Below are 27,764 nucleotides of genomic sequence, written 5' to 3'. Positions count from 1 at the left end.
CAGGTTTTATCCTTTGGGCACAGAGGGACCCGCAGAGGACCTCAGGCAGGTTGGACTGGAGAAGAGAGAAAAGTACAAGTGGTAAACAGTGAAGCCAGGAGATGAGAGAAGAGGCTGTCTTTGAAAGACAGCTCCGCGATGGAAGCCACACAACTCAAATGGGGGAAGGGGGATGGGGAAGAGGCAGGAGTTAGTGGTCCGGTGGCTGTACCATTCCCATGCCAGGAAGCACAGCAAAGAATACAGGAGACCTAAGTGTAGTAGGAAACATAATGAGTGCAGTTCTGGCTACGATTTTAGCACAGAAACTAAATCTAGGTGCCCAAAACTCAAATCAAATGGGAGGTGGATCCATTGCCTTGAAAAGCTGAGGAAAAAGTTAGGATTTTTTCCCCCTACATTTAACTTGAATGAAAAACCTGTATTCTCCCACCATAAGCCTAGCACATATTTCCAGGTTTTCTTGAAGCAATAGCGCTTCCATTCCAGAGCAAAGTCACAACATCTTCCGAGGCACGCCTGTGACCTAGAACCACCATCACTAACCTTCGAGAATTGCCTAGAACGTGAGAAGTGAAAGAAGTCTGCAGGGAGGAAAATGCCTGATCCGAGAAAAGTCTAGAATGTTGAACTAATCCTAATCCGTGACAAAAGCCTTGAGTGCTTTGAAAGATGAGCAAGCAAGTAAGCTCCCTGGGAGTCAGAATTGGAAGAAAATCTTATGACAAAGTAAATTTCTGATATTTTCCTTACACAGAAAGATGGAAAAGGGAGAGTCAGGCAAAAGAAACAAGGACAGTTTGAGAGAGAGAACATGGAGAAGGGGAAGGAGAGAGAAAAGAACTTCCAGAGGGAAGCCACACAGTGCCATCAAGTCTAAGAATCAGGCAGGGTAACACTCTCCAAGTATCTAGAGAGCTGTCATGAAGAAGAGGCACTTAGACTTACTGTCGAGAAATAAGAGAAAGCAGTCAGGACCAGCAAATGGAATTATGGGAAGAAAGACTGATTCAGTTTCAGAAAGGTCTTTCTAGTGTTTTGGGCTGGAAACGGGCTTCAGTGAACACACAGGACTGGAAGCCCTCAAGTCAAGGCTGGTTGACCACCTTCGTGGGGATCTGTAGAGTGGCTGTCTGCACTGGGTAGGAAACAGGTGATTTTAAAGTTTCCTTCTAATCCACAGATCTGAGCATCACTGGGTACTGTTCTGCCACCCCATGCTGTCAGGCGTCCTCCAGTCACTGCCCTGGAAGCTTTGGCCTCGTGTCCCAGGCTGACCACGAAATCTGTGGCTCCCAGATTTAGTCTCCTGACCTACAGGCACCAACATGGACACTGCCCTACTTAGTGGAAACAGAAAGCAAAACATGTATTATCAGCTCTATCGCCATGTTTCCTCTTCCTTTCAAAAAAATTTATTTATTTATTTATTTACATATTTATTTACTTATTTATTTATTTTAGAGACCGAGAGAGAGTGCAGGGAGGGAGGGGCATAGGGAGAGGGAGAGAGTCTCAAGCGGACTCCACGCTCAGCGTGGAGCCCAATGTGGGGCTCGATCTCACAACCCTGAGATTATGACCTGAGTCAAAACCAAGAGTCAGATGCTCAACCGACTGAGCCACCCAGTTACCCCAACAGCCATGTTTCTTCTATCACGTTCCATTTGAGCATGAGTTCCCAGGAGATGGAGGCTGACATTCAGGGATGAGCACAGCCTCCTTTCCTCTCCATCTTTACCAGACTCACAGCTTAGAACATATGCAGAACCAGCCAAGTGAAGGCTGGCTTACTGTGCTACATACAGCTGACCCTGGTACTAGGAAACCAGTCATGTTGAGGGATCATCACACAAGGGTGTTTACAGGCTTCTGTGGATCCAGGAGCACTCAGTCCCCAAAGAGTCTTCCTTCCTGTCCCTCCTCCGTCACTAGCCTGTCCCCAGGTAAGGCACAGGCTCTCCTGCACACAAGGACAATGAGAATTCTCCCAGGCACTGGGGCTGATAATTAAGGGCTTGGGTGCGGTGCTGGTTCTGGCTACCTCATTTTTCTCCCACCAGGGCCTCCTGTCTGGCCAGTGAGACTTTTTGCTCACCCTGACTCATCGTGACTTCAGAGCTTGTTTGTTCTTTGCAGTGGGAGGGAGAAAGAGGCACATTTCTGGGCTCAGGGAGGAGCCTGGTACAGAGGCAGATCCAGGGAGCATTAAACAGGTGCAGAGGGGAAAGACTCCTCTATCCTCCCCAAACCATGTCTCGTGTGTAACAGCCCTGATCTGCCCATACGTTCACCTGCAAATCCCACGACTGGCTGGGGAGCCCCAGCCTCCATGTCTCTTTCACTCTTCCATCAATCCCGTGGTGTGCTGTGGACACAAAGGGAAGGCAGAGTGATCCAAAGCATGTGCCACTCATGTCACTGTACGGAACTGCAAATTTACAAAGCATCCTCTAATAAGCAGAGGTTATTTGCATCACCGAAGGGTTTTTCTGGCTTTATGAAAATATCCCTTGAAACAGAAGACATTTCTAAGTGGATATGTGTGTTTATAAATCAGTAGCTACCTGATCCTAAAGTCAGGAGGTACAGATTTACTTAACACTGAATTTTTATAAGCCATTGCCAGGCAAAATATAAGATACTGCATTTTGGAATGGTATTAAGTGTCCCTCTAGTAGAGGATTCGATTTACAGAAATTTAATTTACACTGCACCCTTATAGAAATATACCAGCAGTGTAAAGCCGACACATACAGAATTTGCTGCGGGTGAATTGTTTCAGGAAGATTCATCTGTAGCTTCCTCCCACTAAGGGTTCCCCAGAGCCCAAGCGCAGATGGAGAATGGTGGAAACAGAGGACTACAGGATCTCTGAGTGAGATGAGCCCCGCTGAGCCCCCCTGAGGCCCTTCTGAGTCCCAAAGACCTGCTGGAATGCCATAAGGACAAGCAGGAGGGGCAGAGAGCACAGGTAGCTACAACTGGAGGCTAATTAAGAATCCCAGGCTCGGGGCGCCTGGGTGCCTCAGTCGTTAACGTCTGCCTTCAGCTCAGGTCCTGATCCCAGCGTCCTGGGATCGAGCCCCGCATCGAGCTCCCTGCTCGGCAAGAAGCCTGCTTCTCCCTCTCCCATTCCCCTGCTTGTGTTCCCTCTCTCGCTGTGTCTCTCTCTGTCAAATAAATAAATAAAATCTTAAAAAAGAATCCCAGGCTCAAATTATGTATTTGATTCAATAAGCATTTAATAGTCAGATCCTCTATTGTATGGGTTGAACGCTGGCTCTTCGTCTTACCAGATGTATACATCCTCTAAAACTCAGTGTCTTCATCTGTCGTATATATATATACAGAGAGCATCTCCCTGGTAGTTTTCTCATTACGATAACTGTAGTGTGTGTGTGTGTGTGTGTGTGTGTGTGTGTGTGTGTGTGTGTACAATATATGTATCAATCATATATATATGCTATCTATTACTTAGTAAAATGTGGGGCATGTAATGAACACTCGATATAGAGTTATTACTTATTAATGTGACTAATATTTCATAGTAGAGGGAATACTTTGCTTTCTTTCCCAAGTTAAAGAGAAATTTTGACCAATGTATCTGCCCCCTCAGAACAACCTCTTTTCTTTGCTCCCTACTCCCTTGGTCCCATGGGGAAATCAGGGAGGTTGGTATGAGCCGGCTGTCTTGTGGTCCATGCTCAATACTGTGTGGTCAAGGCACTGAGATCCCTGCTCACTAAAAGTTCTTCTCTCTCAGACACCCATGCCCTCCAGGGGACTGTCCCTCTGAGAGGCTCTCCCTCCTCCCCCTCCTCCCGCCCACCCTGTCCCTCTGAGAGCTCCACCTGAGGCCACCTGACTGGCCCAACCCCACCATCGAGCGGTGCCTTCTCTAGAGGCTTCACTTAGGATTGTGCCAATCAGTCGGGCACATCCGTGGGCTCCTGTTGTCTCTAAATCGAATCAGATGGATTGTGGGGACTTTCTTTCTGTGACTCAGGTCCAAACCTTCATCTTTCGCCCAGCTTGATGGCAATAAATGTGTTCTCCTCGCCCCCACGCCTTGTGAGTGCGCTCACCTGCTTCTGTCCTGGAGGAGGAGATAGATGATCGGTGTGGGAACCCAACTCCCCAGGCGGCCCCTGTACCGCTTCACAGACCTCCCCACCTCCAGCCACCTGCTCCTGGGAGTCAACCTGGAGGGCAGAGCTCTGTGAGGCGTGGGCCACGTCTCTTTCCCCAGTGTGCCCCAGCACTTGTGGCCAGGCCAGCACACTCACGTGCTCCATAAATATATGCTGAATGAAGAGATGTCCTGCCACGTGCCACTCACTGTTCTAAGCAACATAGACTGAAATAATTTTCTTGTGGGAGATGTGGGAAGCCCTGAGGTGGGATAAATGTGGCAGAAGCAGAATAAAGAAAAAAAATGAGAATCCCTGACCCAGAAAAAGCTCTTCTCTTGAGGAGAAAAAAGGAAAAGGAAAAGACCACATGACTAGCCAGGGTCCCCATCTGCCTGCATCCGTGTCGTGATGGTTTCTAGATGAAGCCTACCTCCCTCGTCTCTACATGGACATGGCTCTAAGTAACAATTCATTCATGAATAAAATTAATTATTTCTGGAAGCAAAAATTAATCCTCTTTTTCTCTGCCTGAGTGACTCAAGATCTTGCTACTAAATCTCATCTGAAAACAAAACTGATCTTGTTTTCCTCCCCTTGGCCATCCTGGATTTTCCCTCCATTTCTTGCATGTTTGTATTTTTACATTTTCTTTTCACGGACCATCTTTGTAATCCTGTTTGAAGCCAGGGTGGACAACCTGGATATCACCCCCAAGGACATAAGAAAATTTGAGGCAAGAATCATTTTGTCCTGGGGGAAGCTGGGACTGGCATCCTGAGAATTCATTCTGATGTGGCATCCATGGGCCAGATCTGTCCATCAGTCATGGAGAAGGTACCAAATGTCTTCCCTCCAGTGTTTGAGATGCTATAGTCCTAGGGGTTTTCCGGTGTGTGGACTGTCACTCAAACAGGACTTCCATCAGTAGAACCCTGTTTTTTCTCTTCTGTAGCTTGCCACAGTGCCTAGAATCATGGCACAGAGGAGACTCTCCATAAATACTTGTAAGAGGACCAAGTGAGCAGATACACAGTATGGTAAGTCTACCCTGTATCTGATTTTTAAGCATAAATGCTGCTGGATTTTCAGATGAACCAGTGGCTTTCTTGGGCCTACCGGCACGGCTCACTACCTTCTCACTAGGTGCACACTCACATCCGATTTTTCCCAGGTAGAAACAGAAGGAACTGCCTTTGGCTCTACCTTCTCCAGACACACAATTACTTTTACTTCCTTTTACTCATCTCTAACATAGGAAAATGACATGGCCCTCCAGGTGAGAGTGTTTTGAAATTGTACCCTGGCAGAAATCAGTGTCTAAGGGGCCCTTCTGGCATTTTGGAGGGACAAGGTCTGGCAGAAATGACAGAGTAGGGCAGAGCAGGTGAAGGAGGGACTCAGTCACGTGTTTCCTGACATTTATATTAAATGCAAGGGGCGTGGCTGCTCAGTTTCTAAACCATACCATGTAGTCCCATGTTTTTGATTCTACTGCTCCTGTGGTTACCATCCCATTCCCCAGATCTCCACCTGGACACTTTCCACTCATCCATCAGAGTTTGGTCTATGCTTTCCCTTTGCTTCCAGCTTTCCTTGACCTTTCTGTGCAGACATTTCCAAATGTACTTATCTGCAAGTTCCATCAGATCAAGGACTGTGTCTTCCTTGTTCATGCTTTATTATCAGAATGTTGTCGAAGTATAAGCACAGAGTTGGCCCTCAGAAATGCTGATTGAATGAATACTGCTCTGCTTATGCCCTTATGCAGCAATTGTTGTTTATGTGCTATTTCTTCTTGCTCCAAGAGAACAGAACACTTTCCCATTCAGTTATTTTTACATGATGAGAAGCTTCATATGGGTCTGTAGCGTTGTGTGATGTGTTTCCATGTCAGAGATGGAGATAGATTTGGCATAAGCATGAGGCTAGGCAGGGCCCCATTCAAGGGCCTTGCAGACATTTCTGGAATGAAATTCCTTGGGTGAAGATCTTATGCTGGGTCCCTAGCCTAGATTAGATACTCTATGTCAGAGGTGCTTACATTTAGCCAGCCCCAAACTCGTGATCAAAGTAAATTCTCAACCTGTTGTTCCATCCCTCTCCTACCTCCTCACCTGTGGATGGAGAAATAGCACCTGGGACCAGAATTGCAGGCTCACCATTGCCACCTTGCCTCTGATTTTGCTCTAATTTGTTTTTTTCTAGTTTGTACACAATTCACTTCCGTTCTTCCATCCCAACGAACTTCCTTGTTGTCAAAATATAGATCCAGTGAGAAGTTCAGAGATCAACCGGCTCACTTGGGTGAGGCCATTTCTCCAGAAAAGCTCACCTTCCTCCTGCCTGTGCTACCCCCTGAGAACCAGGGCCTCCCGTGTGGCGCCCTGCAGCTGCGTGATAACACAGCCTTTCGCTACCTCGGCCACTGTACTGCCCGCCTAGGAAATCACTGCGGTTTACCCAGGCAGACTCAGGTTGCCTCTGGTTGCCGTTTATTTATGTGGATTGTGATCTCTTAATTGGAGATGGTGCCTCTCCCAGGGTTCACTGTTTATCCAAATCAGTATCTGTTAGTCTGCGAGACGTGGTCTGGATGCTAAATCAGCTCTGGAGCTCTTCCTGTGTGATTGCTCCCACAGCTGCTCTCCATTCCTCACCTCTCCATCTCCCGGGAGGCACCCACAGGCTGGTTCTAGGCCCTCCAGGCTTTTCTACTTTTAAACTTTTCTCCCAGCTGCTGGATCTAGTCTTATGCGTTCATGTGCCTTGGCGCTAATAATTCCTGAATTTCACTTCCCTTGACTACTATTCTATGTCCTTGGTAACATCCCCTGTAAATATTTCCACTCCCTCCAATGCATCATGGGGGATGCTGCCTTCTGTCCTTCTCCACCCTGGTCAATCCTGTTCTCCTCTCTACCTCCCAAGCACTTAGTGTAATCAAGTATGGTACTTCTCGAGCTTTCTTGTCATACTATTCATCTGGGGCTCTTGTTAAAATGCAGATTGTGATTCTGGGGGTCTTGGGTGACACCCCGGGGTCTTGTAATGTGTACAAGCTCTCAAGGCATGCCGATGCTGCTGGTGCACCAGCCACGCTCGGAGAGGTATGGATCAAATATTTGGTTGTTCCTGTTTCTCCCTTCCCTCATATGTAAGCTGTTTCCAAATCTTATTTTTCATCCTGATGAATTGCACAAAGATTGTCTTTTCTTAGGGTTATTGCTGCGATGCCTGCTGAAAGGCCCTTTTGCCTGAACTGCCCTCATTCACCACATCATCTGATTCTATCCCTGCTTGCCCTATTGGATGTTTCCAGATGCACCTGCGAAAACACATTCCTGCCTCACTGCTACCCACCTTTGGGTATCACTCCACCCTCCTGTTTTTCAGTTTTGTCCAACTTTGGTTCTCAAAATCTGCCCAGAATACAATCAAAACATAATATCCTTTTTTGTCAAGGAAGACACATATTTAATTTCATTTTTGTTTGTTGTCCTCCCAAAAGGCTTCTAATGTATCACCAGACCCTTCCTTTCTAAAAAAGAAGCAGATAGAAATGGGGGTAATAATGACTAAGATCAATAATTTGGAATTATACCTAGCTTTGTTTCTCTCCCAGCCACCATATTATGCTCATTGTTCCGTATGATTTTTAACTTTTCTCTCTTAATTTTAATTTATTCTTTCCGAGTTTCAAGCGTTTCATCATAGTGGCTTGGATTTTTTCCAATCCCATGATTATCTCTCTATTAAAGCTTTAATACAAAAAGAAATAAAAAAAACAGACTGCTCATTACTTTGATTTGTAGCAAGGAGAGAATGGAACATTACCGCTAGAGTGTTTCGAGAAACCATATTTACATTTGCATCAGCTCAATTTAGGTGCCTGATTAGGTTGCGTGGTATGATGAAGATGCACTTACCAGTCAGAGGGAAGTGGCATGGTCTAGAGTAATGAGCAGGAGACTTGAAGTCAGGAGCGCTATTTCTGGCTGTGAGTGGCTACCTCTCTGACCTTGAACAAGTCCATCTCACTGCCTTGGGCCCTAATAGCCCCCATCTGCCTCACAGCACTGCTGTGACGGGTTGAGCACTTAAGTGTTTGTCCTAGTGGGGGCTATGGAGTCAAGCAAGGGAGGGGGCAGTGAGGTCACAAATGGAATTGGAGACCAGATCTCTGCTCTTAAAGCTCTTACGACTAGCCTGTTAAGAGACAGAGTCTGAGAAGTGGGCTGGTTGCTCAAATCTTGGTCTAACAGGACTTGAGGACATGGTGAGAGGTAGGCTAATGGAATTTAAAAGCTTGCCCAAAGTTGGGTGAGATAGCCAAGCCCATCCTGTTATTTAGGAAGGCTTAACAAAAGTGCATATTGTCTTTCTTCTCATAACAGTGCCATCCTGAGATTATTCATTTCATCCGCCAGGATAGGGAGCCAGCAGTGACTGGCCTCTGGAGGATGTCCTAAGGAAGGCCTGCTCAGCAATCCCTGACTTTAGGAGAAAGATTTTTACCCTTGGTGACCAGTAAATGTGTGTCCCAGAGAGATTTCATTCATCCTTTGGTTGGTTTCCTCTCCCAAAGAGGAATAGATTGAGGGGTAAAGGTTAATATGCTTTGAAATGGAAAGCAAGAGAATGACCTTTTTTTTTTCTCCTTGCCATATAGTTTGTTGGTGTGAAGCCCTCAGCAGACATTATTACAACGATAGCCCCATGGTTCTCATCTCAATACCATTCTTTCATCAGCTTTTATTTGTTGAGGACAATCCAATAATAGGTAATATCTATTAAACACTGTTCTAGGTGCTTAACATCAATTAACCAATTTAATTTTCACATCAATCCACTAGGTAGGCAACTATTATTGTCCTGATTTTATAAATAAGGACACTGGGGGACAAAACAATTAAGTAATTTGCCCAAAAATATACAGCTAGTAAGCTGCAGATCTAGGATTCGAACCCAGGTCATCTGGCTCCCGAACTTTCACTCTGAAGGACCTGTGCCTACAGGAATACAAACTTGAAGTGGACAGGGCAACAATCTCCAGGGGCCCACAGTTAGAGGCCAAAGCTATTCTACAACAACCAGTCCTCTTCCCAAAGTTAAGAGCACACTCTGATATCCAAGTAAGAATAGGTGGGATTCAGAGTTTAACATTAGAACCTTGCCATATGTTGGTTATGATTTATTCACACACACGAAGAGGAGAGCCTCCCTCCTGCTGTGTGAGAGAGCAAATGTGCTTCTGCCCCACGGGAAAATCTTATTCTCCCCCCACCATTGTTCATCTCCTTTCTTCTATGGAAGGCACAGGTGGACACCATCTGAATTCTATGTACAGAAAGCTTTCTTAAAGAAACGAGTGAAAGACTAATGCTGTTCGAAACCCAGGACTGATGTTCTCTGTACACTTTTCTCCCTGTGCCCTTCTAGACAAAACGCCCTTTCTGGTCATTGGGGATGACTCTCAGTGTATATTTTACTGGTTTTCTGTGACCACTTTCGTCAGAGTCAGCAAGGTCTTGAATTTGCCAGAGAGAACTGCCACTAGGGTCAAAAGCAGAAGGGATAAAAATGAATTCCCACAGGGATAACATAGAGCCCTACAACAGTATCCATGGATCCACCATTCTGCTTAATAACTAAAGGCAAAACTCCCAGAATGCTCCTGGAGCAGCCATGTGTGACCACTCTCTCTTCGCCCCACCAAAGGGTCACACATCAGAATGCTGCATTCCTGTCAGAATGACTGGTTACTGTTTCCCCAAGTACAGGTTCACGTGCAATAACTGACCCCAGAGAAACAGAATGGCACAGTGTAAGCGCTTGTCACAGTAAATGATCAGGAAACCATTACCAACTGATGGAACGGTTGATGGTGCAGAAGTGATTACAGACACTCCCCATGGACCGGCTCTGAGCTGCCGCCCAGGCATTCAGTGGCTGCCAGGCTTGGGGCTGGGGCTCCATGAGAAGAAAAATCTATTGAGGGAGAAGAAACGTGATGGTTTATTCCCTCTAGGTTCTATAGCCCTTTAAAGTGAATGGTGGTATTGGGATCCCCGGCCTAACATTTCAGTTCCAATATACTTAAAATATATACATATCCATTTGGTGATAACAGTGCTTCTAAAAGATTGGGATGAACTGAAAAGTCTAAGGTAAATTAAATCTTGTTTTCCTGGACTGGAGGGATTTGCTGCTTAATTCTGCCTAATTCTAGGGTAGATTTTCTCTCTTTCTCTTTCTCTGTATCTCTCTGGATGAAAAAAGAAGTTCTTTAATAAAAGAGAAGCATCATTCTGAATGACCTTATAGGAAATTTGTGGGGGGCATATGTACAGTTTCTTATATATTTACTGAAAGTTGAGTTAACCTCTTCTCATTTAGCTTCACTTGAGCAGGTGTTAACTCTGCCTCTCCCAGCCTGATTTCGCTGCATCCTGCCTCAGTGGCCCGAGCAAATTTCTTCTGTAGTCTTTGGAGGATGGCAAGGATCGGAGCCCCTGAAGCAGAGTGTGAACTGCAATCTCTTCCAAGACCAGACCGGATCCAAGCACAGTAGAAGAGAAATGGTCTGAAAGGAGAGCAGGACTTTATCCCTATTTACCTCTGCACCCATGAAGTACCAGCCCCTCAGACACATGATCTTGTTGCTCTGTCTGCATCCGTGTGTGCGAATCACGTACCAGGAGAACTGCCTCTGTAAATGGCTGCCCCAGTGGTAAACTGGGGAGTCTTCCAGTGATGAAAACCCTAAAACCTTATTTCTCAGACCCTATACTAGTCCAAACAGACTGCATGGTTATTGCAGAAGTTTAAAAAAAACTCTCGGAAACAACAACAAAAAAATGTTTCTAGAACCCAGACTCTGGAGTCTGACAACTTGGAAGCTAATCCTGGCTCCACTCTTTATTAGCTGTGTGCCCTTTGGCAAGTTCCTTAACTTCTCTGGACCTCACTGAACTCAATTGTAAAAAGTGGATAATAACTGTTCTTCCAGCATAGGGTTCTTGTAAGGATTAAATGAGCTGATGTGCATAAGACATGTAAAGTGCTAAATTGAGCAAGAGGGCCCCAAATTTCAGTATGTTCATAGGATTAAAAGTGCATGCACCAAAATGTTAATAATAGCAACCTCTAGTTGCTAAAGGAACAAGTGATTTTTCTGGTTTTATTTCTTTCTGTGCTTTTTCATATTTTCTTTCTTTTTGTTGCTTTTAGAAACTCATTTGTAATTGGAAAATAAATGTCTTTGATAAAAGGAAAAAACTTCAGCAAAGCTCCCAGGGTTGTCTGAAGACCACCAGCAAGGTGAGGACAAAAGAGCCATGACAACAGGGTGAGTGGGCAGAGGGATGAAGGGGGAAGTTTTTATTCAGAGATGCACTCCCAGGAGCCCTGAGGCTCTCTGAGTCACCGGGGTGAGGATTTCGAGAAATTTTCTCCTTTTGAAGTGCTAGTCCAGCAGCCGGGAATATATACCTGGTTTATCCCTCATCAGATGGACCTGGCCAGTCTCACGTCTAACTTTCAGCTCTGATGCTCCCAAGGATAGGTCTAAAGGGCCAAGAAGATCCAGCCCTTTTCCACCGGCAAGGCCAGCCGAGGCTGTGGTGGGGCCGAGGGTCAAGGGAGGCTTGGCCCCTGACCCTGCAGGTCTCCCCAGACCTCCCAGACAGGAGCTGGAGCCGCCCTTCCTTCATTTGCCTGGCTAGGTAATTACAGCTCATAAAAGTATCTAACCCATTAGTTAAAACCCGGCCCCAGCATTTGACTCTGACCTCCTGCGGCAGCACGGGCCACACGCTGACTCCATGCCTCCTGTTTTGTCCTCAATTTATAAGCAGCACAACCTATAAATAGAAACCCTTTTGCTATGTTCCCCCAGGAGGCATCAGCAGGTTTTCCAGCTTGTATGTGTTTTCTTCTTTCTTTTTTTAAAAACCAACATGGTAGGCTTGTTTTCCCGGCCGGCTGCTCCCCCACCCGCCCTTCTAGTTCAGTCTGGGGGGCGCGGGAGTGGGCTCAGTGGGCGGAGCACTGCGCAGCGGCCCGGGCTGGCCAGGGTTCTGAGGGGTGCCCCTGCCGCAAGCCGGGGGGGGGTCCCCCCGCCCCCGCCCCCCACTCACCTGTAGATCCTGTACCTGGTGGTGAAACCCTGCCGGTAGCGCTCCATGAAGTCAGCGTACTCCTGAGCGCGGTGGAACGGGCCGCGGTCGCTGAGGAGCCAGTCCAGGGGCGGCTGGCCGGCGGAGGAGGCATACTGCTCGGGGAGCGCCGCGGCGGCCGTGGCCGAGACCGCCAGCACCCAGCCCGGGAGGCCCAGCGCCAGCAGGGTTGCCCATGGAGCCGCCGCCGGCCCGAGCCCTCTAAACCGAGTGCCGCACTGCCGCCTCATGCTTCTCCCAGCCGGTTGGTTTCTTCATTCTCTCGCCACGCTCTCCGCCTCTGTGCCGCTCCTCCAGGGCTCCCGGAACTAGAAAAGTCCAACACCGAGATGTCAGCGGAGCACCCTGGTCTCAGCCCAGTGGCCCGTGCGCGTCGGACCTCGTCGGGCAGGGCCCGTTCTAGAAAGCCCTTACGCTAACAACACCTCTGCATTCTAGGCACTGAGCAGAGTGCTTGATGGAGATCTGCTTTAATTCTTAAAACAATCCTCGAGGAAATGCCACCGTCACCATTTTGCGGGCGTGAAGATGGGGTTGAGGAAGAGGAGGAAAGTGGCTGAAGTTCATGCAGCTTTTAAGTGAAGAAACCAGAATTTTGAACTCTGGTCATCTGACCAACCTTTACAGTAAACTGCTTCTGTGTTTCCTATGTTGACTCAACACCATCTGCTGCTTCTGTCTTCCTCTCTCAAAATGTTCACTATGTGTCAGTAATAGCCCCGCAGAGTGCGTGCTGCCTCTAGAAGCTCGAGGGAAGGTGAACAGCCGCCCCACTTCTCAGGTGGCAAATTGTGGGGCAGAGAAAGTAGTAAGGTCCCATGGCTGCCATGATGCTGGGTGAACTCGAGCACATCCCTTCCCTCCTCTGGGCTTAGTTTTGTCTTATAAAGAACAAAGAGGCTTGACTACATAATATCTAAGAATCCTTCCAGTTTCCAATATCTGATCCTTTCTCTTACAGAAGGCCATTCGTGAATGGAGTTAGAATGGGCAATCGGATTGCCCATCACCATCATCAGAGAGCAGATCCGTGTATACACGACACCTGTTCTGTCTCTCCGCACAGCATGAAAGCTCCCTGAAGGCAGGGTTGGGTATCCTTCTATCCTAGCTCCTGAGAGCAGACAGCAAGGCTTTAGAGACCCTTCTTGAAGGAGTGAATGAGTATGTACCCTGTCTTCTCTAAGTAGAAGGGAAGGTGCCAAGAAAGAAGATTCTAGCCTTCAAAACTCTTGGCTGCCTTGGGACTCCTCATAGGCCTTTGATTTCCAGGGTCTGCACTTTGCTTAAGAATAACTAGATCATCTTTATAAACCCCTGGGCAGATGCAGGGGACTGATTCAATACTGTGGGGGTCCTTACAATTGCATTCATTCCTTTGATCTTTAACAGCACGTGCCGTCAGAGTCTTGCCTCTCCCCTCGCCAACACCACTTCAGTGCTAGAATGTGCTGGAATGACTTCCAACCCCAGTGCCTGTAATTTGTGGCTTTGAGGACTTTCTCTGGCTGCCAAAACCAAAGATAGGCTCCCTGGGGATGAAGCAGGGGGTGTTAATTCTCTGGCACTTTCCAGGGTCCTGTAAGGGCAGGCCAAGTGGGCTTCAGTATTTCATTCACACCCCCTCCCAGAGTCCCCAGTGTTCTCTGTAACGGCTCCAGTTCAACAAACTTCCCTTGGACCAGTATGAGTCCTGAAGAAGCTGCTCAGAGGCGGGACCAAGTATTAATGCTGGACACTCCCAGCCTAGAGGCTGACCGGAGTCTGAGAGACCCAAGCCTCAGCATTTGTGCTTTCAAAAGAGTTGTGGCCCCTGCTCATAAGGATGAAGGGACAGAAGCATGAGCATCTGCACATCCCTCCAGGTAAGAGGGATTGCCCACCTACTATGTGCTGGGTGATTCTTAGAAGCTGCCCCAGTCAATTCTCACAGTAAATTTGTGATAAAGCATTATTGTTATCGGTTTACTTCTCACTGGGACTCAGCGGAGTTGAGCTAGGGAGATACAGAGGTAGAATGTGAACCTAGATCTATCTGGCTCCATATCTAGACCTTACCAAAAAGGCTGAGCTACCTAGGGAGCTGGAGAAGCAGCAAGACAGACCCTTGTTTCATGAACTGGTCGAGAAAGAAGCCCAAAAGAAGAAGAATAAGGTCACACCTGCCCTACTGGGTCTTAGAACGTATTATAAAATTCTAATCATTAAAATAGGTGCTACTGGCACACAAATTGGATGGGCAGATCGATGATGTAGAACAGATAGCTCAAAAATAGAGCTTATTGTAAACAAGAACTTAGAATATACACACATATATAAAAACATTTCAGACTAATTGGGTAGGGGATGGAATATTTTAAACATCATTTTGGGAAATTAGTTCCAGATGGATTAAAAAGTTAAATATAAAAAATAAAATCATAGAAGGAAGAAAAATCCCAAGTGTTTTATAACAAGCAATGTATTACTTTTAAATCGGGGGGAAGTGATATAAACTAAAAGGAGTAGCCTGGCACATGGGGGGCAGGAATTTTTTTTACAGGATGTAATCTGATGAGAATGCCCCAAACATTTCTCATTTAATCATTCACACATTCATTTCTTGAGAAACATAAATTGGGAACTCCAAAGTGCCAGACACTATGCTAAGTGGTGATAATACAAAAGCAAGGGTTCATTGCATTATCTGAAACTCTGTTGGTGATTCGTTCCTCTTATAGAATATTGTTCAGTTTTTAAAAGCATATTGATGGGGTCGGGGGTGGGAGAAGGTTCATCTTGGAGACTGGGGCTACTTGACGCCACAGGCCAAGGCAGCAAACACAGCAAGGTGGAAACGCACTGACGAGGGGAGAACACTGTGGAAGGCAGGATTTGAAAACAGCCCCCAAGATTCCCATGTCCTTCTGTGCACACCCTGCATAATCTCCTCCCTTTGAGTGTGGGCAGGACCTGTGAATACGGTGGGATACTACTCCCATGATCAGGGTACTAATCAGTTAACTTTGAGTTGTTTAAAAAGGAAAGTATCCTTAGTGGGCCTGACCAAATCAGGAGAATGAGACCCCGCCCCCCCCCCCCCCGCCTTTAAAAGAAAGTGAAGTGTCAGAGAGACAAGTTCCTGCTGACGTGGAAGAAGGCAAACAGTCATGCTGTGAACAGCCTTCCGGGGTCATGCAGCGAAGGATTGAGGGTAGCCTCTAGGATCTGAGAGCAATTCTCTGTCAACAGCTAGTAAGAAAATGGGAACTACTCAGACCAGCACAAGAAAACAAATTCCGCCAACAGCCCCATGAGCCTGGAAGAGAACCTTGAGCCCCAGGTAAGAACCGCCTCCCTGGCTGACATCTTGATTTCAGTCTGGTGAGACCTTGGGCAGAGGACCCAGCTAACCCCTACCTGATACCGCAAGATCGTAAATGTGTATTGTTCGATGCCACAAAGTTCGTGGTAATTCATTCCACAGCAATAGGAAAATAATACAGACAACATGAAAGATGGTGATACCCCTCTCCCATTCTGTGCACAGCCTAGTCTGGAGAGGGGTTTCCGCACTCCCTGAGTAAGACCAGCTGTTATTCCCGGCAGGTGAAAAAGCTAGCGTGGCAGTTTCCCAAGCAGAGTGAGGCTGCTCACCTCCCCCTCCTACCTCCCACCCCGTCTAGATTACAGACCCCTCAAGGTCAGAGGTCAGATAATTGTTTTTGTAACTCCAGCCCTCACACATAGTCAGTCCTCAAATGTATGTGATAAACCAATCCCGTGCATTTTATAGAGGGATCACGGTGAGCCAGGGACAACACGTGGCCTTGGCCCAGCCCCTGAACCTCTTGTGCCCTGTGCTATCACTTGGGGGTGGTGGCTGCCACCTCCCATGCCGAGCAAGAGTTTTCTAAGGACAGGTGTGAAAAGCTGTGCACTCTTGGAAAGAAATGAGATCTATTAAGTCAGTGTGTGCTCTTGTCATTCTGTGTTTGTAATTATGCTTTTTCAGAGCTCACAACGTACTGGAACCTGCCTGGTTATAGGAGTATCAGCTTTACAATCAAATGGTTTTGATTGCTGGGCCAAGTCTGCTGAGTGCAGCAAGAATGCCTGAATTCAGTGCTGACTGAATCTCTGATACACTTGGCCTTGGAATCATATGGTTTCTGCTTCATTGCTTTTCCTCGGGATCTGAAGACGTTTTGACTAAAAAATCTCTCTTTAAGAAAAAGAAGTTTTAAACTGGTTTCAAAACTTTCTTAAAAAAAGAAACCTCTAGAAAGTGTTCCTTCACCTTTAAAAAAAAAAAAGACACAATAATTGCTGCATTTGACAGTTGTGTGAAAATTAGGCTCTTTGAGGGGAACAGCTTTGGGCCACTTCCTGTTTATGCTCCACAAATAATATCACTAGAAATTTGGTAACAGCAAATGTCCAGCAAATTTTAACTATCGAAATTCTTGTGGCTTCTGGGGTTGTGGCTAATATTCAGTGGTTAAAACAATTAACACCTTCCCCACAATGCTTCCAAGGATCGTCTTATCCTAAAGCTGGCTATATAAGTAAACCTCCATTTACATGTGAATGTCTTAACGTCATGGCTGAGTTAACTCCTTGAGGAAAAAAATTATAAATTTACTTGTGAAAGCCAAATAATTCCATTTCACTTATACTATACTTAAGACAGAGTTTTACACCGACACCAATAATAAATTAGCTTTGGACCAAAGGCACAAGTAAAATAAGTTTGCTGAGCCGTGAAGGAAATGGATTACGCTTTTGCCAATAGAGGAAATCAAGTGCAGACAAAGTTGCACGAGAAGCAGGCAGTGCAGCCTTTAAAATGGGAGAGCTTATGAGACCCAGAGCTCCACCACTCTGACATGTCACCGAGCCGAGGACCCGTGGGGACCGTGCTGTGTCCTCCTGGTGGTCTCAGTCTCCATTTATGCTGGGTGTGTCGATACGCAGAGCAGTTAGGATTTGAGGCAGCCACTGCTCGCGTGCTAAATCTTGGCGAGGGAGATAGGAGAGTCTCCTCTTTGAAAATCATTCTAGAGGAGAGGTCACCTACTGGAAGAGTTGAGGGTACAGCCAAGCTAAGCTATTGTTAGAAGCCAGGAGAGAAGGAGAAATAGACGGGAAATTAATATTATAAGTAACAAAATTGCTCATGTCATTAATAAGTGCCAGCATAAATCACTTAGTATGTGCATGGTGGTTATGGCTCTTAAAGCACAAGATGACAAAATTACACTTGAACTTCATCTTCCAGATTTTATGTTCCCCTTTTAGCAGATGAAAATACTGAGGCCAGGAATGGATGGGTGAAAGGTGGAAGTCAATCATGTGGTTCAGCGGCAGATCCAGGTCCACCTACTCTAGATCCTGTACTATTTACACCTCACTGCATCACGTGATGTGCAGCTATAAAACTCTGGGCTTTGCCACTTACAGGTTGATTGCCCTTGGGAGCAAGGCACTTCCCTCTGGGAGCCTCCTTTCGGTCATCAGTGAAACGATTTAAGAAGTAATATGATCCCTAGGTTCCTGCCCAATGCTGACATTCCATAATTCTATGCAAATACAAGGGGCACACATATAAGGGGAGAGGCATTACGACTTTAAGACTTCTTTGGGAAAAAACTCTGCTTCAGAAAGGGAGTGAAGCTTATGAGAAGTGAGGTAGAAAGCCAAAATTCTTGCCTGTTGGAGCAGTGACATTTAATAAAATGATTAGGCAGTGACATTAAATAAGTTTTCAAGCCATTTGAATGGTTAATTGGCCAACTCTATTTGAGGAGATGTTTTCTTGAGTAAATCGGAGGGTGTCCGTGGTAAAAACTCACAGAAAGTGTTATTTGTTCTCGTCTACAACATCTTAGTGTGAAACCTCCCCTTTGACTAGAAAGGGAGGACAGATAAGAGGAATGACAGGGCATTCTGGGGTGGGATTCCTGAAGGGTAAGGTGGATGTGCGGGCTGTCAGTTCCCATCAGGGACTTGCGTTCTCCCCTCATGTTGGGATGATCTGCCAGCCTCCACAGAGACCAACCACGGCGTTTTCACCCTCATCATTTGCTCCTGGTTGCACTTCTGAGAGCAGTCTTGGCCATCATGCCTCACGTGAACCCAGGCAGATGTCACCCCCACCCCCGACCACCGTGTCCTCACCAGGCTCCGCGATAGAAGTTTCAGGTTCACTCCCAGAACTGGCAGGGCCCGGGCAAGCTCTGTTTGCTACATTTTCCGACCGTTGGTCGGGAAACGACTTAAAATAGGTGAGGCATATGGAGAGCCTCCCTGCATAAGATCAGGTGAGCAAGATTAATGCTTATTTGTGCAAAGGTAAGAGCTAATTATAATGGCTGTTTTCTAAATGTTCTTACATTCCTCTGGGCCCTCGAAGAGGAGAGGTTAGAAGACGGGAAGGGCCTTGCTGGAGGTCACTCCACGGGGAAGCGGAAGGTAAACTCAGACATTCCAGCTCCAAGACCTCTAACTTGGCTGGCCTCCCCCTCACCCACTTCTGTCCGTCGGTCAGTGATTAAGCAATTCCTATGCAGAAAGAATGTACTAGGTGATGGCACTAATTCTGATAAACAGACCCAGCACTTGCCCTTATGGAGGAGGAACAAAATGTAAGATTTGGGGGTCCTGTAATGAGTTTAAAAGAATGACATACATACATACACACATGCACACATACACACGCTTTAGTGACATTAGACCTTGTGGGCTCCATCCCCTCAGGGCTCCAAATTTATGGGTTTCTGCTGTGTGATAACCAGCTCTTCACTTATCAAGGACAGACTCATCTGTCAGTTGCACAGGCTTCATACTTGCCTGGCAGATGTCCTTGGCACTTCCCTTGGAGAGACAAGCTAACTGATAGGCTTGCCCACGGTCTCACGTGATAAAACCCAGGTCACCGTGTGCAGACCAGGGAGGCCCCTCTGCCCCAGCGCTTCCCTTGGGGGTCACGGGGGTCTCCAGAAGAGGGAAAGAAGGCAGTGCTGATCAAACAGAACCTCTAAGTGAAAAGTGGCACACTTCAAAGCCTTTAAAACCTGATCTCCATGCAGATTAACCTTCCTCAAAATCACTTCCATTATACTCCTTCTTTATGAAAGAACAGCAGCTCCGGTGGCCCTGAGCACAAATCTGCCCTCCCCTGCCATGTGCGGAGAACCCCGACTGCCGCTCCATAGTGGAGGGACTACAGCGTAGACTATGGGGTCAGATGCCTGGCTTCTCGTGCTGGCTCCGACTCTCCTGCCTCAGCTTCCCCATCTGTTTTAGATAGATAGATAGATAGATAGATAGATAGATAGATAGATAGATAGATAGATAGATAGATTAGATAGATATCCTTTATATATCTCTATAGATATATAGATGTCTCCATATCTCTCTATATAGATATATATATGTCTCCTTTATATATATATATACATATATATGTATATATAAAGGGTAATAATAATAGTGCCTCCTCATAGGGTTGTAGGGATTAAATGAGTTAATATTTGTAAAGCCTCTAAAAAGTACCGGGCCCATGGTGAGTGCTGTGTGTGTGTTCACTGTTATTTCTTCCAGTGCTTCACCATAGGTTGTAAGAGCCAAAAAGAGTCCACAGGCACCCCCTCATCCAATGTGAGTTTTTGTTTGCTGTTGTTTATAGGTAAGAACTCTGGAGCCTGAGAAGGTGAAGTCTCTGCTAAAAAAATGTGTCCTTGTTACCCTTCGGGGCTCTCTGCAGCTCACTCTGAGTGACCTCACTGGCCCTCCTCCCCAGGCCCTTGGTAGTTAATGACCGCAGGGGTGGCCAGTCCTTTTGCGTGTATCTGGCTCTTTGTTATCTGGCTATGGGCCCCACCACTCTATTCATCTCTGCCTTCCTTTCCTCTCCCTGAATCTGTGTCTGTCTGTCACATCTTCTAGACTCATTTTCTCGAAGAAACTTCCCAAAGCTAGGCTCTGCGTTGTTAACTTTGCCTTCCTATGGTCTTTTGGTCCCTGATTAATTTCCACCTCATCATGTCATGGAACTGGGGGTGAGATCCCAGAAATTATCCAGTGGTTCTCCACAGCCTGGAGTGTGTACGGAATATGTGTGTTGGTGGAAGTCGGGGGGAGGGGTATAGAGACAGAGAGGGAGAGAAAGAGGGAAATAACTGATGTCCTTAGGTTGGAGTATATGTCTATATTTTGAAATATTTTGCAGATCCCTCAAGGAAATTTTGATACAACTCTCCAGTGCAAGTCAGTGACAGAATCCCCTTCACAATGGACAACAGATGAGAAAATGTAGGGCCACAGAGGTGCGGTGAGTTATTCAAAGTCACATTGCTGATTTGGGGCAAATCAGGACATGAGCCTGGTCTCCCAGTGCTAAATCTAGAGCTCATTCTACTTCACATATGTCAGTGATAAATTGAAATTTGCAGGAGTTGGAACCGATGAGTTCCAGAGCTACCTTCATCATCGTCATCGCCAATTATTGTGTAGGTATCAGGTACTATGTGCCAAACACCGGTCTAAAAACTTGCCATTCATTGACTCATTTAATTCTCATAAAACCTTATGAAGTTGATGTTGTTATTATGCCCATTTTACACAGAGGAAAACTCAAGAACGGAGAAGTCAATGATGTTCTTCCAAGAAAGTCCTTAGTATGGTCAAAATGACCTAAAACCCACAGACTTTACTCTGATAAGGGAGCTGTAGTTATCCTAGATGCCTCTAGGTCACTCTCGTTTCAGAAATTGCTAGAGATTGATAAAAAGTCTAAAATGTTAGAGTTTACAAGTAGGACTCATCAGAAATCATCTTCCCGGCTTGGATAAAGACATTTAAGCCTTCTGCTTTTGGGGAAGCTCTGTGGCTCCTGTTTAGATGACCTGTCAGCATGGCCTTATGAGAAGGCTGTTCAGTTTCGTCTGTATGGTCTTAAAAATCATAAGGTCAGATGTGTTCCCCCAACCTGGGCCCAGGTGAACAACCCACAGTTGCTGGTTTCCCACATACCCCTGAGTTACTGTGCTCTTCCCTCAGACCCCCAAACTAACTGGGCCTGTGCCCAAGTTCCCCATCCCCTCCTTTCTACCCAGTTTTAGCATATGCATCTCAGGTAAGGGGCTCATGCCTTTCCCAACTCCTGCACCCCCAGCCCTCGGCTCCCCTACCTGCTGTTGTAGGAGACAGACCTCCAAGTATTGCCTATACTTTTGCCTAATTCTGAACTGCCCCCCAACTCTTTTTGTGTTCCTCTTTATGGGTGCTGGCCAAAAGCTGGTCCTTCTGCTACCAAGATCATACCCATGGGTGCCTGCCTCTAGGTATGCCCAGCCACCTTTCCTGGGTCCAGCTACTGAGTCATTCACTCCAACCCCTAGCAGACAGCTGGTTCCATCCCCTAGGGAGGAAAACTTCTGTTTCTGCCTCCTTCCCACCAGCCTCGCTTCCATTGCTGAAGCCCCAGCTCGCTTCCCAGCAGAGCCAGCCTCTGTATACACATAGGATAGTGTAAGTATTTCTTTCAGGCCTGGGAAGCCAAAAAAACCCTAAGTAATGACATAGAAATTGCTTACCACTGTGCAAGCGTTCCAACTGAGGTGGGGCTGATGAGCAACTCTCCATTCTATCCTCAGCCCTCAACGCTACTCTTGCTCTTGGCTTTCCGCCAGGCCTGTCACTGAATCTGAACTTTCAGCCCAATCTCTGCCCTCTTTGGGCCTTGGCACAGAGCAGAATGTAAAATGATAATGCCCTGAGCTGTGCCAAACAGCATGGAGCTCCTGAGATGTTACAGATGCAGCTGTGACCAGCAAACACATTGTTTCCGGGATGGTGTTTGTAAATATATGAGTTGCCCGACAGCTTGGGGAATTAAATATAGATGCTACATCACAAACTCCAGCTAAAATAAACTATATGCTGCTCAATGAATGTCAATAAGTACATTGAGAAAGAGTCATTATCCCTTTTTGTAGCACAGTCCAAGAAACCCATCCCTAAGTGAGTTTTTTTGGTTTGCTTTTTGATGAAGGCGACGTTTTCCCCACACAGGCTTTTGACTGCTACTGGTGGCCAAGCTGGGGGAAGGTGGCATGAGGTGACAAAGGGGGCATGATAATAAGGTAGCTGTGTTGGGAGTGGTGTGTATGGAGTGGTGGCAGTTTCCAGCTTAAGGTTCCCAGATCCACTAGGCAATCACAGTCAACCTTTTGGGATTGCTGGCTTCGAGAGACCATTTCTAAAACTCTGGTCTGAGGTGGTTTAGAAAGACCTGATGGAAAGCAAGCTTATCCATCATTGCCAGTCCTCTCTTCAGTTCTTGAGCCAAATGACTTCCCTTCCCTTACACTAATTTCTACTGGTTGCTTGTGTATTAGCATCTTAAATGACTAATGGCGGAAGTTGGTGTTCACACACTAAAATCAGCACCCTGAAACAGGTTTCTGAGCTCTCAAATAGTCTTCAACTGAGAAGGCTTGTTGCCATGCACCCCTGGGCATGATGCAGAGCCCACACTGCCAAGATTGCCAAGACCCCACTCTAGGAGGTAGTGCACAATGAAAGGTGCTTTGAATTCAGGGCAACTTCAGTGTTGCCAGAGGAGTTAAGGTTTTCCCTGTGTTGATCCTTTTGAATTTATGCAATTGCCACGTTGTTGCCAATTCAATTTATTTATTTGTGTTCCTCTCCAATTCCTTAATGCCAAATTCTTTCTCCTCTACAAAGTGGAGCTGTAGACTTAGGTAGCCTGCAGCAGTTTGGGCACTGTCTGGGTCCTTGTGCAAAAAGATTTCAGAGCTTCCAAGGGCAGAGCTAGCTAGAGTCATTCTCTAAAGATCTTAATTCAGACTTCATTCTGGCTCACACTGCCACTGACTACCTAAACTATTTTTGACAAGTTAAAACCTTTGTAAGATGTGGTAATACGTTTCCCCACTTCCTTCCTTTTAGGAAAGCTAATAAATAGCTACTTATTCATCCAACTAATGTTTATTGGACAAAGAACATTTAGCTAGAATGTGAAATGCATGAAGGGGATGGTGGAAGGAAAGGCTAGAAGGTAATCCTCGGATTTCTTTGAAAGAAAGGTGAGTGCAAATTCTTGTAATAATTCTCTTACCGCAAGCCTTATTAGCCAAAGCCACATGAGGCAGACTCTATGCTGACCAGGATTTGCAGGTGTCCACATCTCAGTGATACCTGAGGCTTGACTCTGCAGCTTCTGATATAAAGCTAAGATTATTTTCAGCCTAATTTGGAACTGTATCATTGATTTTCAGTCCAAATCTTTGGGGAAATAGTATAGAGGAACTCTTAAAATTTTTTAAATTAAATCAAATTTTCCATTCCTCAAACATGGCAACAGAGAATACGGTTAAAACAGAGCCAACCATTTATTCTGGTGGGTCTCCGGGGTGTGTGTGTGTGTGTGTGTCTGTGTCTGTGTGTGTGTGTGTGTGTGTGTGTGTGTACACATGCACGCACATGATTTGGCCCCCATGGGACCTTCTCAATTTCTAGAGGAATTGGTTATAACAACTTGGAGCGGGGTGCCTTCTCTAGTGCGTCAGGTCAGGTAGCTTTTAAGCATCCTATAATGCACAGGACAGCTCCCCACAACAAATAATTATTCCCTGACCCCAAATGTTAGTAGTGCTGAGGTTGAGAAGCTCTGACTCACACCAGCGAATTCTAATGATCCCAGACTCATGAAGTACCTCTGAATAATGAAGACCAACTTTTTAGGAAAGTTTTTCATGCATCTATTTTACCAACATATGTTATGGTGGCAAAGACCAAAATTACTCACCCTCACAATCCCTCCTTCTAGGCCTCCTGTTTCATGCTTAATTTGTTGTTGTTGACAACAACAACAAAAACAGTTACAAGTCCTTTTTATTGATTGCTTATTTCCTACTGGGCAGTGTGCTAAGCACTTTACTATCAACGAAGTAGGTATTACTAATCCAGGAGCGATTACTATAAGGAAAATGAGATTCTAAGAGATTTAGAAACTTGTACAACTTCCTTCCTTCCTTCCTTCCTTCCTTCCTTCCTTCCTTCCTTCCTTCCTTCCTTCCAATTCAGTCAAAAAACCAACAGGCAGGCCTCTGCAGGGGGGTGAACTAGGAAGGATCTGAATCCATGTAAGGTAGGTAGTTGAGTATGCCGGCAGTCCAGGGGAGTCAGGAAATTGGTTACATACAGGGAGATTTAACGAATAAGTAAATATATTAAGGATCAGAAACTAAATTTCCAGTGGTCAAAGAGGGGAATTATAAACATGGAAAGAACAAAAGCTAGTGTGGCCTTAAGATTAGAAGTATGAACTCATGTTTCTAAATAGAGATAGAGAAATAGAAGGACAGACAGACAGAAAGATGGAGAGGTTGACAGATGAACAGATAGGGAGATAGATAGACGTTTGGTAGATATAAAAGTATGTGTCTGCTATATACAATATGATATTCTGGATTGGATTCTGGAATAGAAAAAAGATATTGGTAGAAAACTGATGTAATCTAAACTTTGTAGTTTAGTTACTAGTGTTGCACCTATGTTAATTTCTTATTTTTGACAAATGTACCATGGTTACAAGATATTAAAATTAGGGGAAGCTTGGTGAAGGATACATAGGAAGCCTGTGCTCTAACTCTTCTATAAATCTAAAATTATTCCAAAATAAAATATTTTTTAAAGATTTATTTATTTGACAGAGAGAGAGAGAAAGAGCACAAGTAGGCAAAGCGGTAGGCAGAGCGGTAGGCAGAGGGAGAGGGAGAAGAAGGCCCTGCACTGAGCAGGGAGCGTGATGACCTGAGCCGAAGGCAGGCACTTAACCGACTGAGCTGACTGAGCCACCCAGGTGCCCTAAAATGTTTATTTAAAATTAAAGTGTATATATGCATACACTCACACACTAATACATTCCCTTGTTTATGACACATACACACACACACAAGCCAACTCTCCCAGTTCTGTCCACCCCACATATGTCTCATAGGGCTCACCTCACTTTAAGGTCTTGGTTTCTAAGTCCTGTTCTCCACCAAAAGGAATCAGGGATCCTTGGAGAAATGAATGATTACAGCCTATGACAGTTAAAGTGTAACATGAACTTGGAACCTCTTTTTATGACAGAAACATTGGTGTCCTGGCAAATTTTTAACAGCCAGCTCTCTGGAGGAATAAGTTCTGGTTATAACATTTGCCAGTTTCCATGGTGTAAATATTCACAACATGCCTGATTTCAAGCTACCAACTTGATGTTAATGACACACATTTCCTGAAAAATTTGCAATGGGCTCATCTAAGCCAATGTAAGCCAGCTCCAGTAAACCACTGGATTAATATGTATCTATATAAAGAAGGATAGATACATGTCAAAAGGACACAGAGCCAGCTTGAAAAGGTTCCCTTCATCAATTCTGGGACAATTTGAACATCAGAATAAATATTGGTAGTAATGGATTATATACCTTTGAGTAAATAAGAATCTATGAGGCCACATTATTTACACATACATACACCTATACTACAGGGCGGGGGGGGGAAGCTTTTTCTTGAATAGAATGCCAACTAATAAATGTAGAGAAAAATGATGGAATTAGAAAATCATCATTTAGGAATCATCACAGTGATAATCCATTCAGGCAAGAAACATAAATCAGTGCTAAACTGTGAAATACCCCATTCTTCATCAAAGAAGAATATTTCAGTCTCCGAATATCTTCCTTTAAATACTTACTAATTATACAAAGAAAAAAAAAAACTTTACAGTGGACAGCCTGACAACCACCATCTTACCCTAGTTATCCAAGTTCACATCACCAGGATTTAGACAAAGAGAAATCACGTGAGATCACATCACTTCTCTCATACTCCAGGCAAAAAATCCTAAGTTGAATTCAACATGAGGAAACATCAGACAATCTAAATGGAGAGATATCCTACAAAATAATGAGCCAGTAATCTTCAAAAATGTTAAGGTCACCAAGGTCAGAGAATGACTGAGGACCTAATTGTTCCAGATTGAAGGGCACTGAAGAAAGACATGGCAAGTATGAGCAATGTACAATCCTGGGTTGGATCTTTTGTTATAAAAGACATTATTGGGTCAGTTGTGAAACTTCAATGGAGTCTCTGGATAAAGGGCGTATGGGAGTTCTTTGTATTCCTGTATGACTTTTTTATGAGATTGAAATTATTTCCTTGTACGAAGGAAAAAAAGAAAGAAAGAAAGTCATACATTATTATTATTATATTATACAGCTCATGCAGCCAACAGTGAAATCATTGTTGTTTTAGCTCTGACACCGGTGTTATTTACCAATCCGTGATTTGAAAATATGTTTGTCTATTGAGTTACAGAGGAATACGTAAGATAGAGACAGATCCTTGTTTAAGACAGCAGAACCTGATCCTTTACATCTTAGAAGATACAACTAGAGATTTGCTATGTGTGGCTGTATCCAGCAATGACCAATAAAAATATAATGCAAGCTACACAGATATTGTAAATTTATTATCAGCTAAATTAAAAAGATAAAACGAAGTAGATGCAGTTAATTTCAGTAATATATTTTATTTAACCTAGTGAATCCAAGATGATGTCATTTGAAGTAAATTTGTATGGTGACAGTAACTATACTTTTCATGGTGAACATTTCATGATGTGTGTAATTGTCAAATCACTATGCCATACACCTGAAACTATGGCAACTATACCTCAATTAAAAAATAAAATAAAAACACAAAATTTTGTCATTTGAACAGTTACTTAATTTAAGAAAATTATTACCAAGATATTTTCTGTTTTTTCACACTGATTTCTGAAATCCAGGGTATATTTACACCTAGAGCCCACCTCAGTGTTTAATTTTTCATCAGAAATACTTGATTCTTTGTTTATATTTGCAATAATTTACAGTTGAAAAAAGAAATCACATACCCAGCTTATTCCAAGCATACTTAAATTTTTTTCTGATAATCGAATTGAGTATAAGTTTTGAAAATTAATTGAAACTAAAATTTCAAAACGTAGTTTCTTAGTTGCACGAGTCACATATTAAGTGCCCAATAGCCACACGTGGCTCACAGCTACCATAATGGACAGCACAGGGCTGGATAGATCCACAATTCACCTGCTCCTCTCTGCCCCCATACATGCACTTTGCTCACACCATTCCCATGTACAGAGATGCACTGTGACTTTATATGGAGCGGTACACTCTTTTCATTTTGTTGCCGTGAGCATAAACACTTTGAGTGAAGCATGGTTCCACACAAGTGAAGGGACCAGAGGTCCTGGTTCCTGGTTTTCTACCTCTAACTCCTAAGTTAGTCTCCCTTAAATCATGGCTGCCTCTGGACTAGCACTTAGATGAATAAACAGGGGAAATACATAGCAGAATGGTGCCACAAAGGAAAGTTCTTTACAACTGAG

General features: G+C 44.9%; 1 protein-coding gene across 3 annotated transcripts in view; it reads right to left on the bottom strand.

Annotated features, from left to right (window-relative positions):
- BRINP2 (BMP/retinoic acid inducible neural specific 2) overlaps window positions 1–27,764 on the bottom strand; it is a 114,089-nt gene that overhangs the window by 40,163 nt on the left and 46,162 nt on the right. For all 3 annotated transcript variants that reach the window (XM_025878137.2, XM_073900054.1, XM_073900055.1), the window contains exon 2: window positions 12,275–12,621. In XM_025878137.2, the coding sequence (XP_025733922.1) occupies window positions 12,275–12,543 (269 nt within the window). In that variant the 5' untranslated portion in view covers window positions 12,544–12,621. The remainder of the gene's footprint in view (window positions 1–12,274; window positions 12,622–27,764) is intronic.

Source organism: Callorhinus ursinus, unplaced genomic scaffold (genome assembly GCF_003265705.2).
Source record: "Callorhinus ursinus isolate GAN/ISIS: 27379988/994484 unplaced genomic scaffold, GSC_fseal_2.0 scaffold13, whole genome shotgun sequence".
In the NCBI taxonomy this organism is placed as follows: domain Eukaryota; kingdom Metazoa; phylum Chordata; class Mammalia; order Carnivora; family Otariidae; genus Callorhinus; species Callorhinus ursinus.
This window is presented reverse-complemented; position numbering and strand designations above follow the sequence as displayed.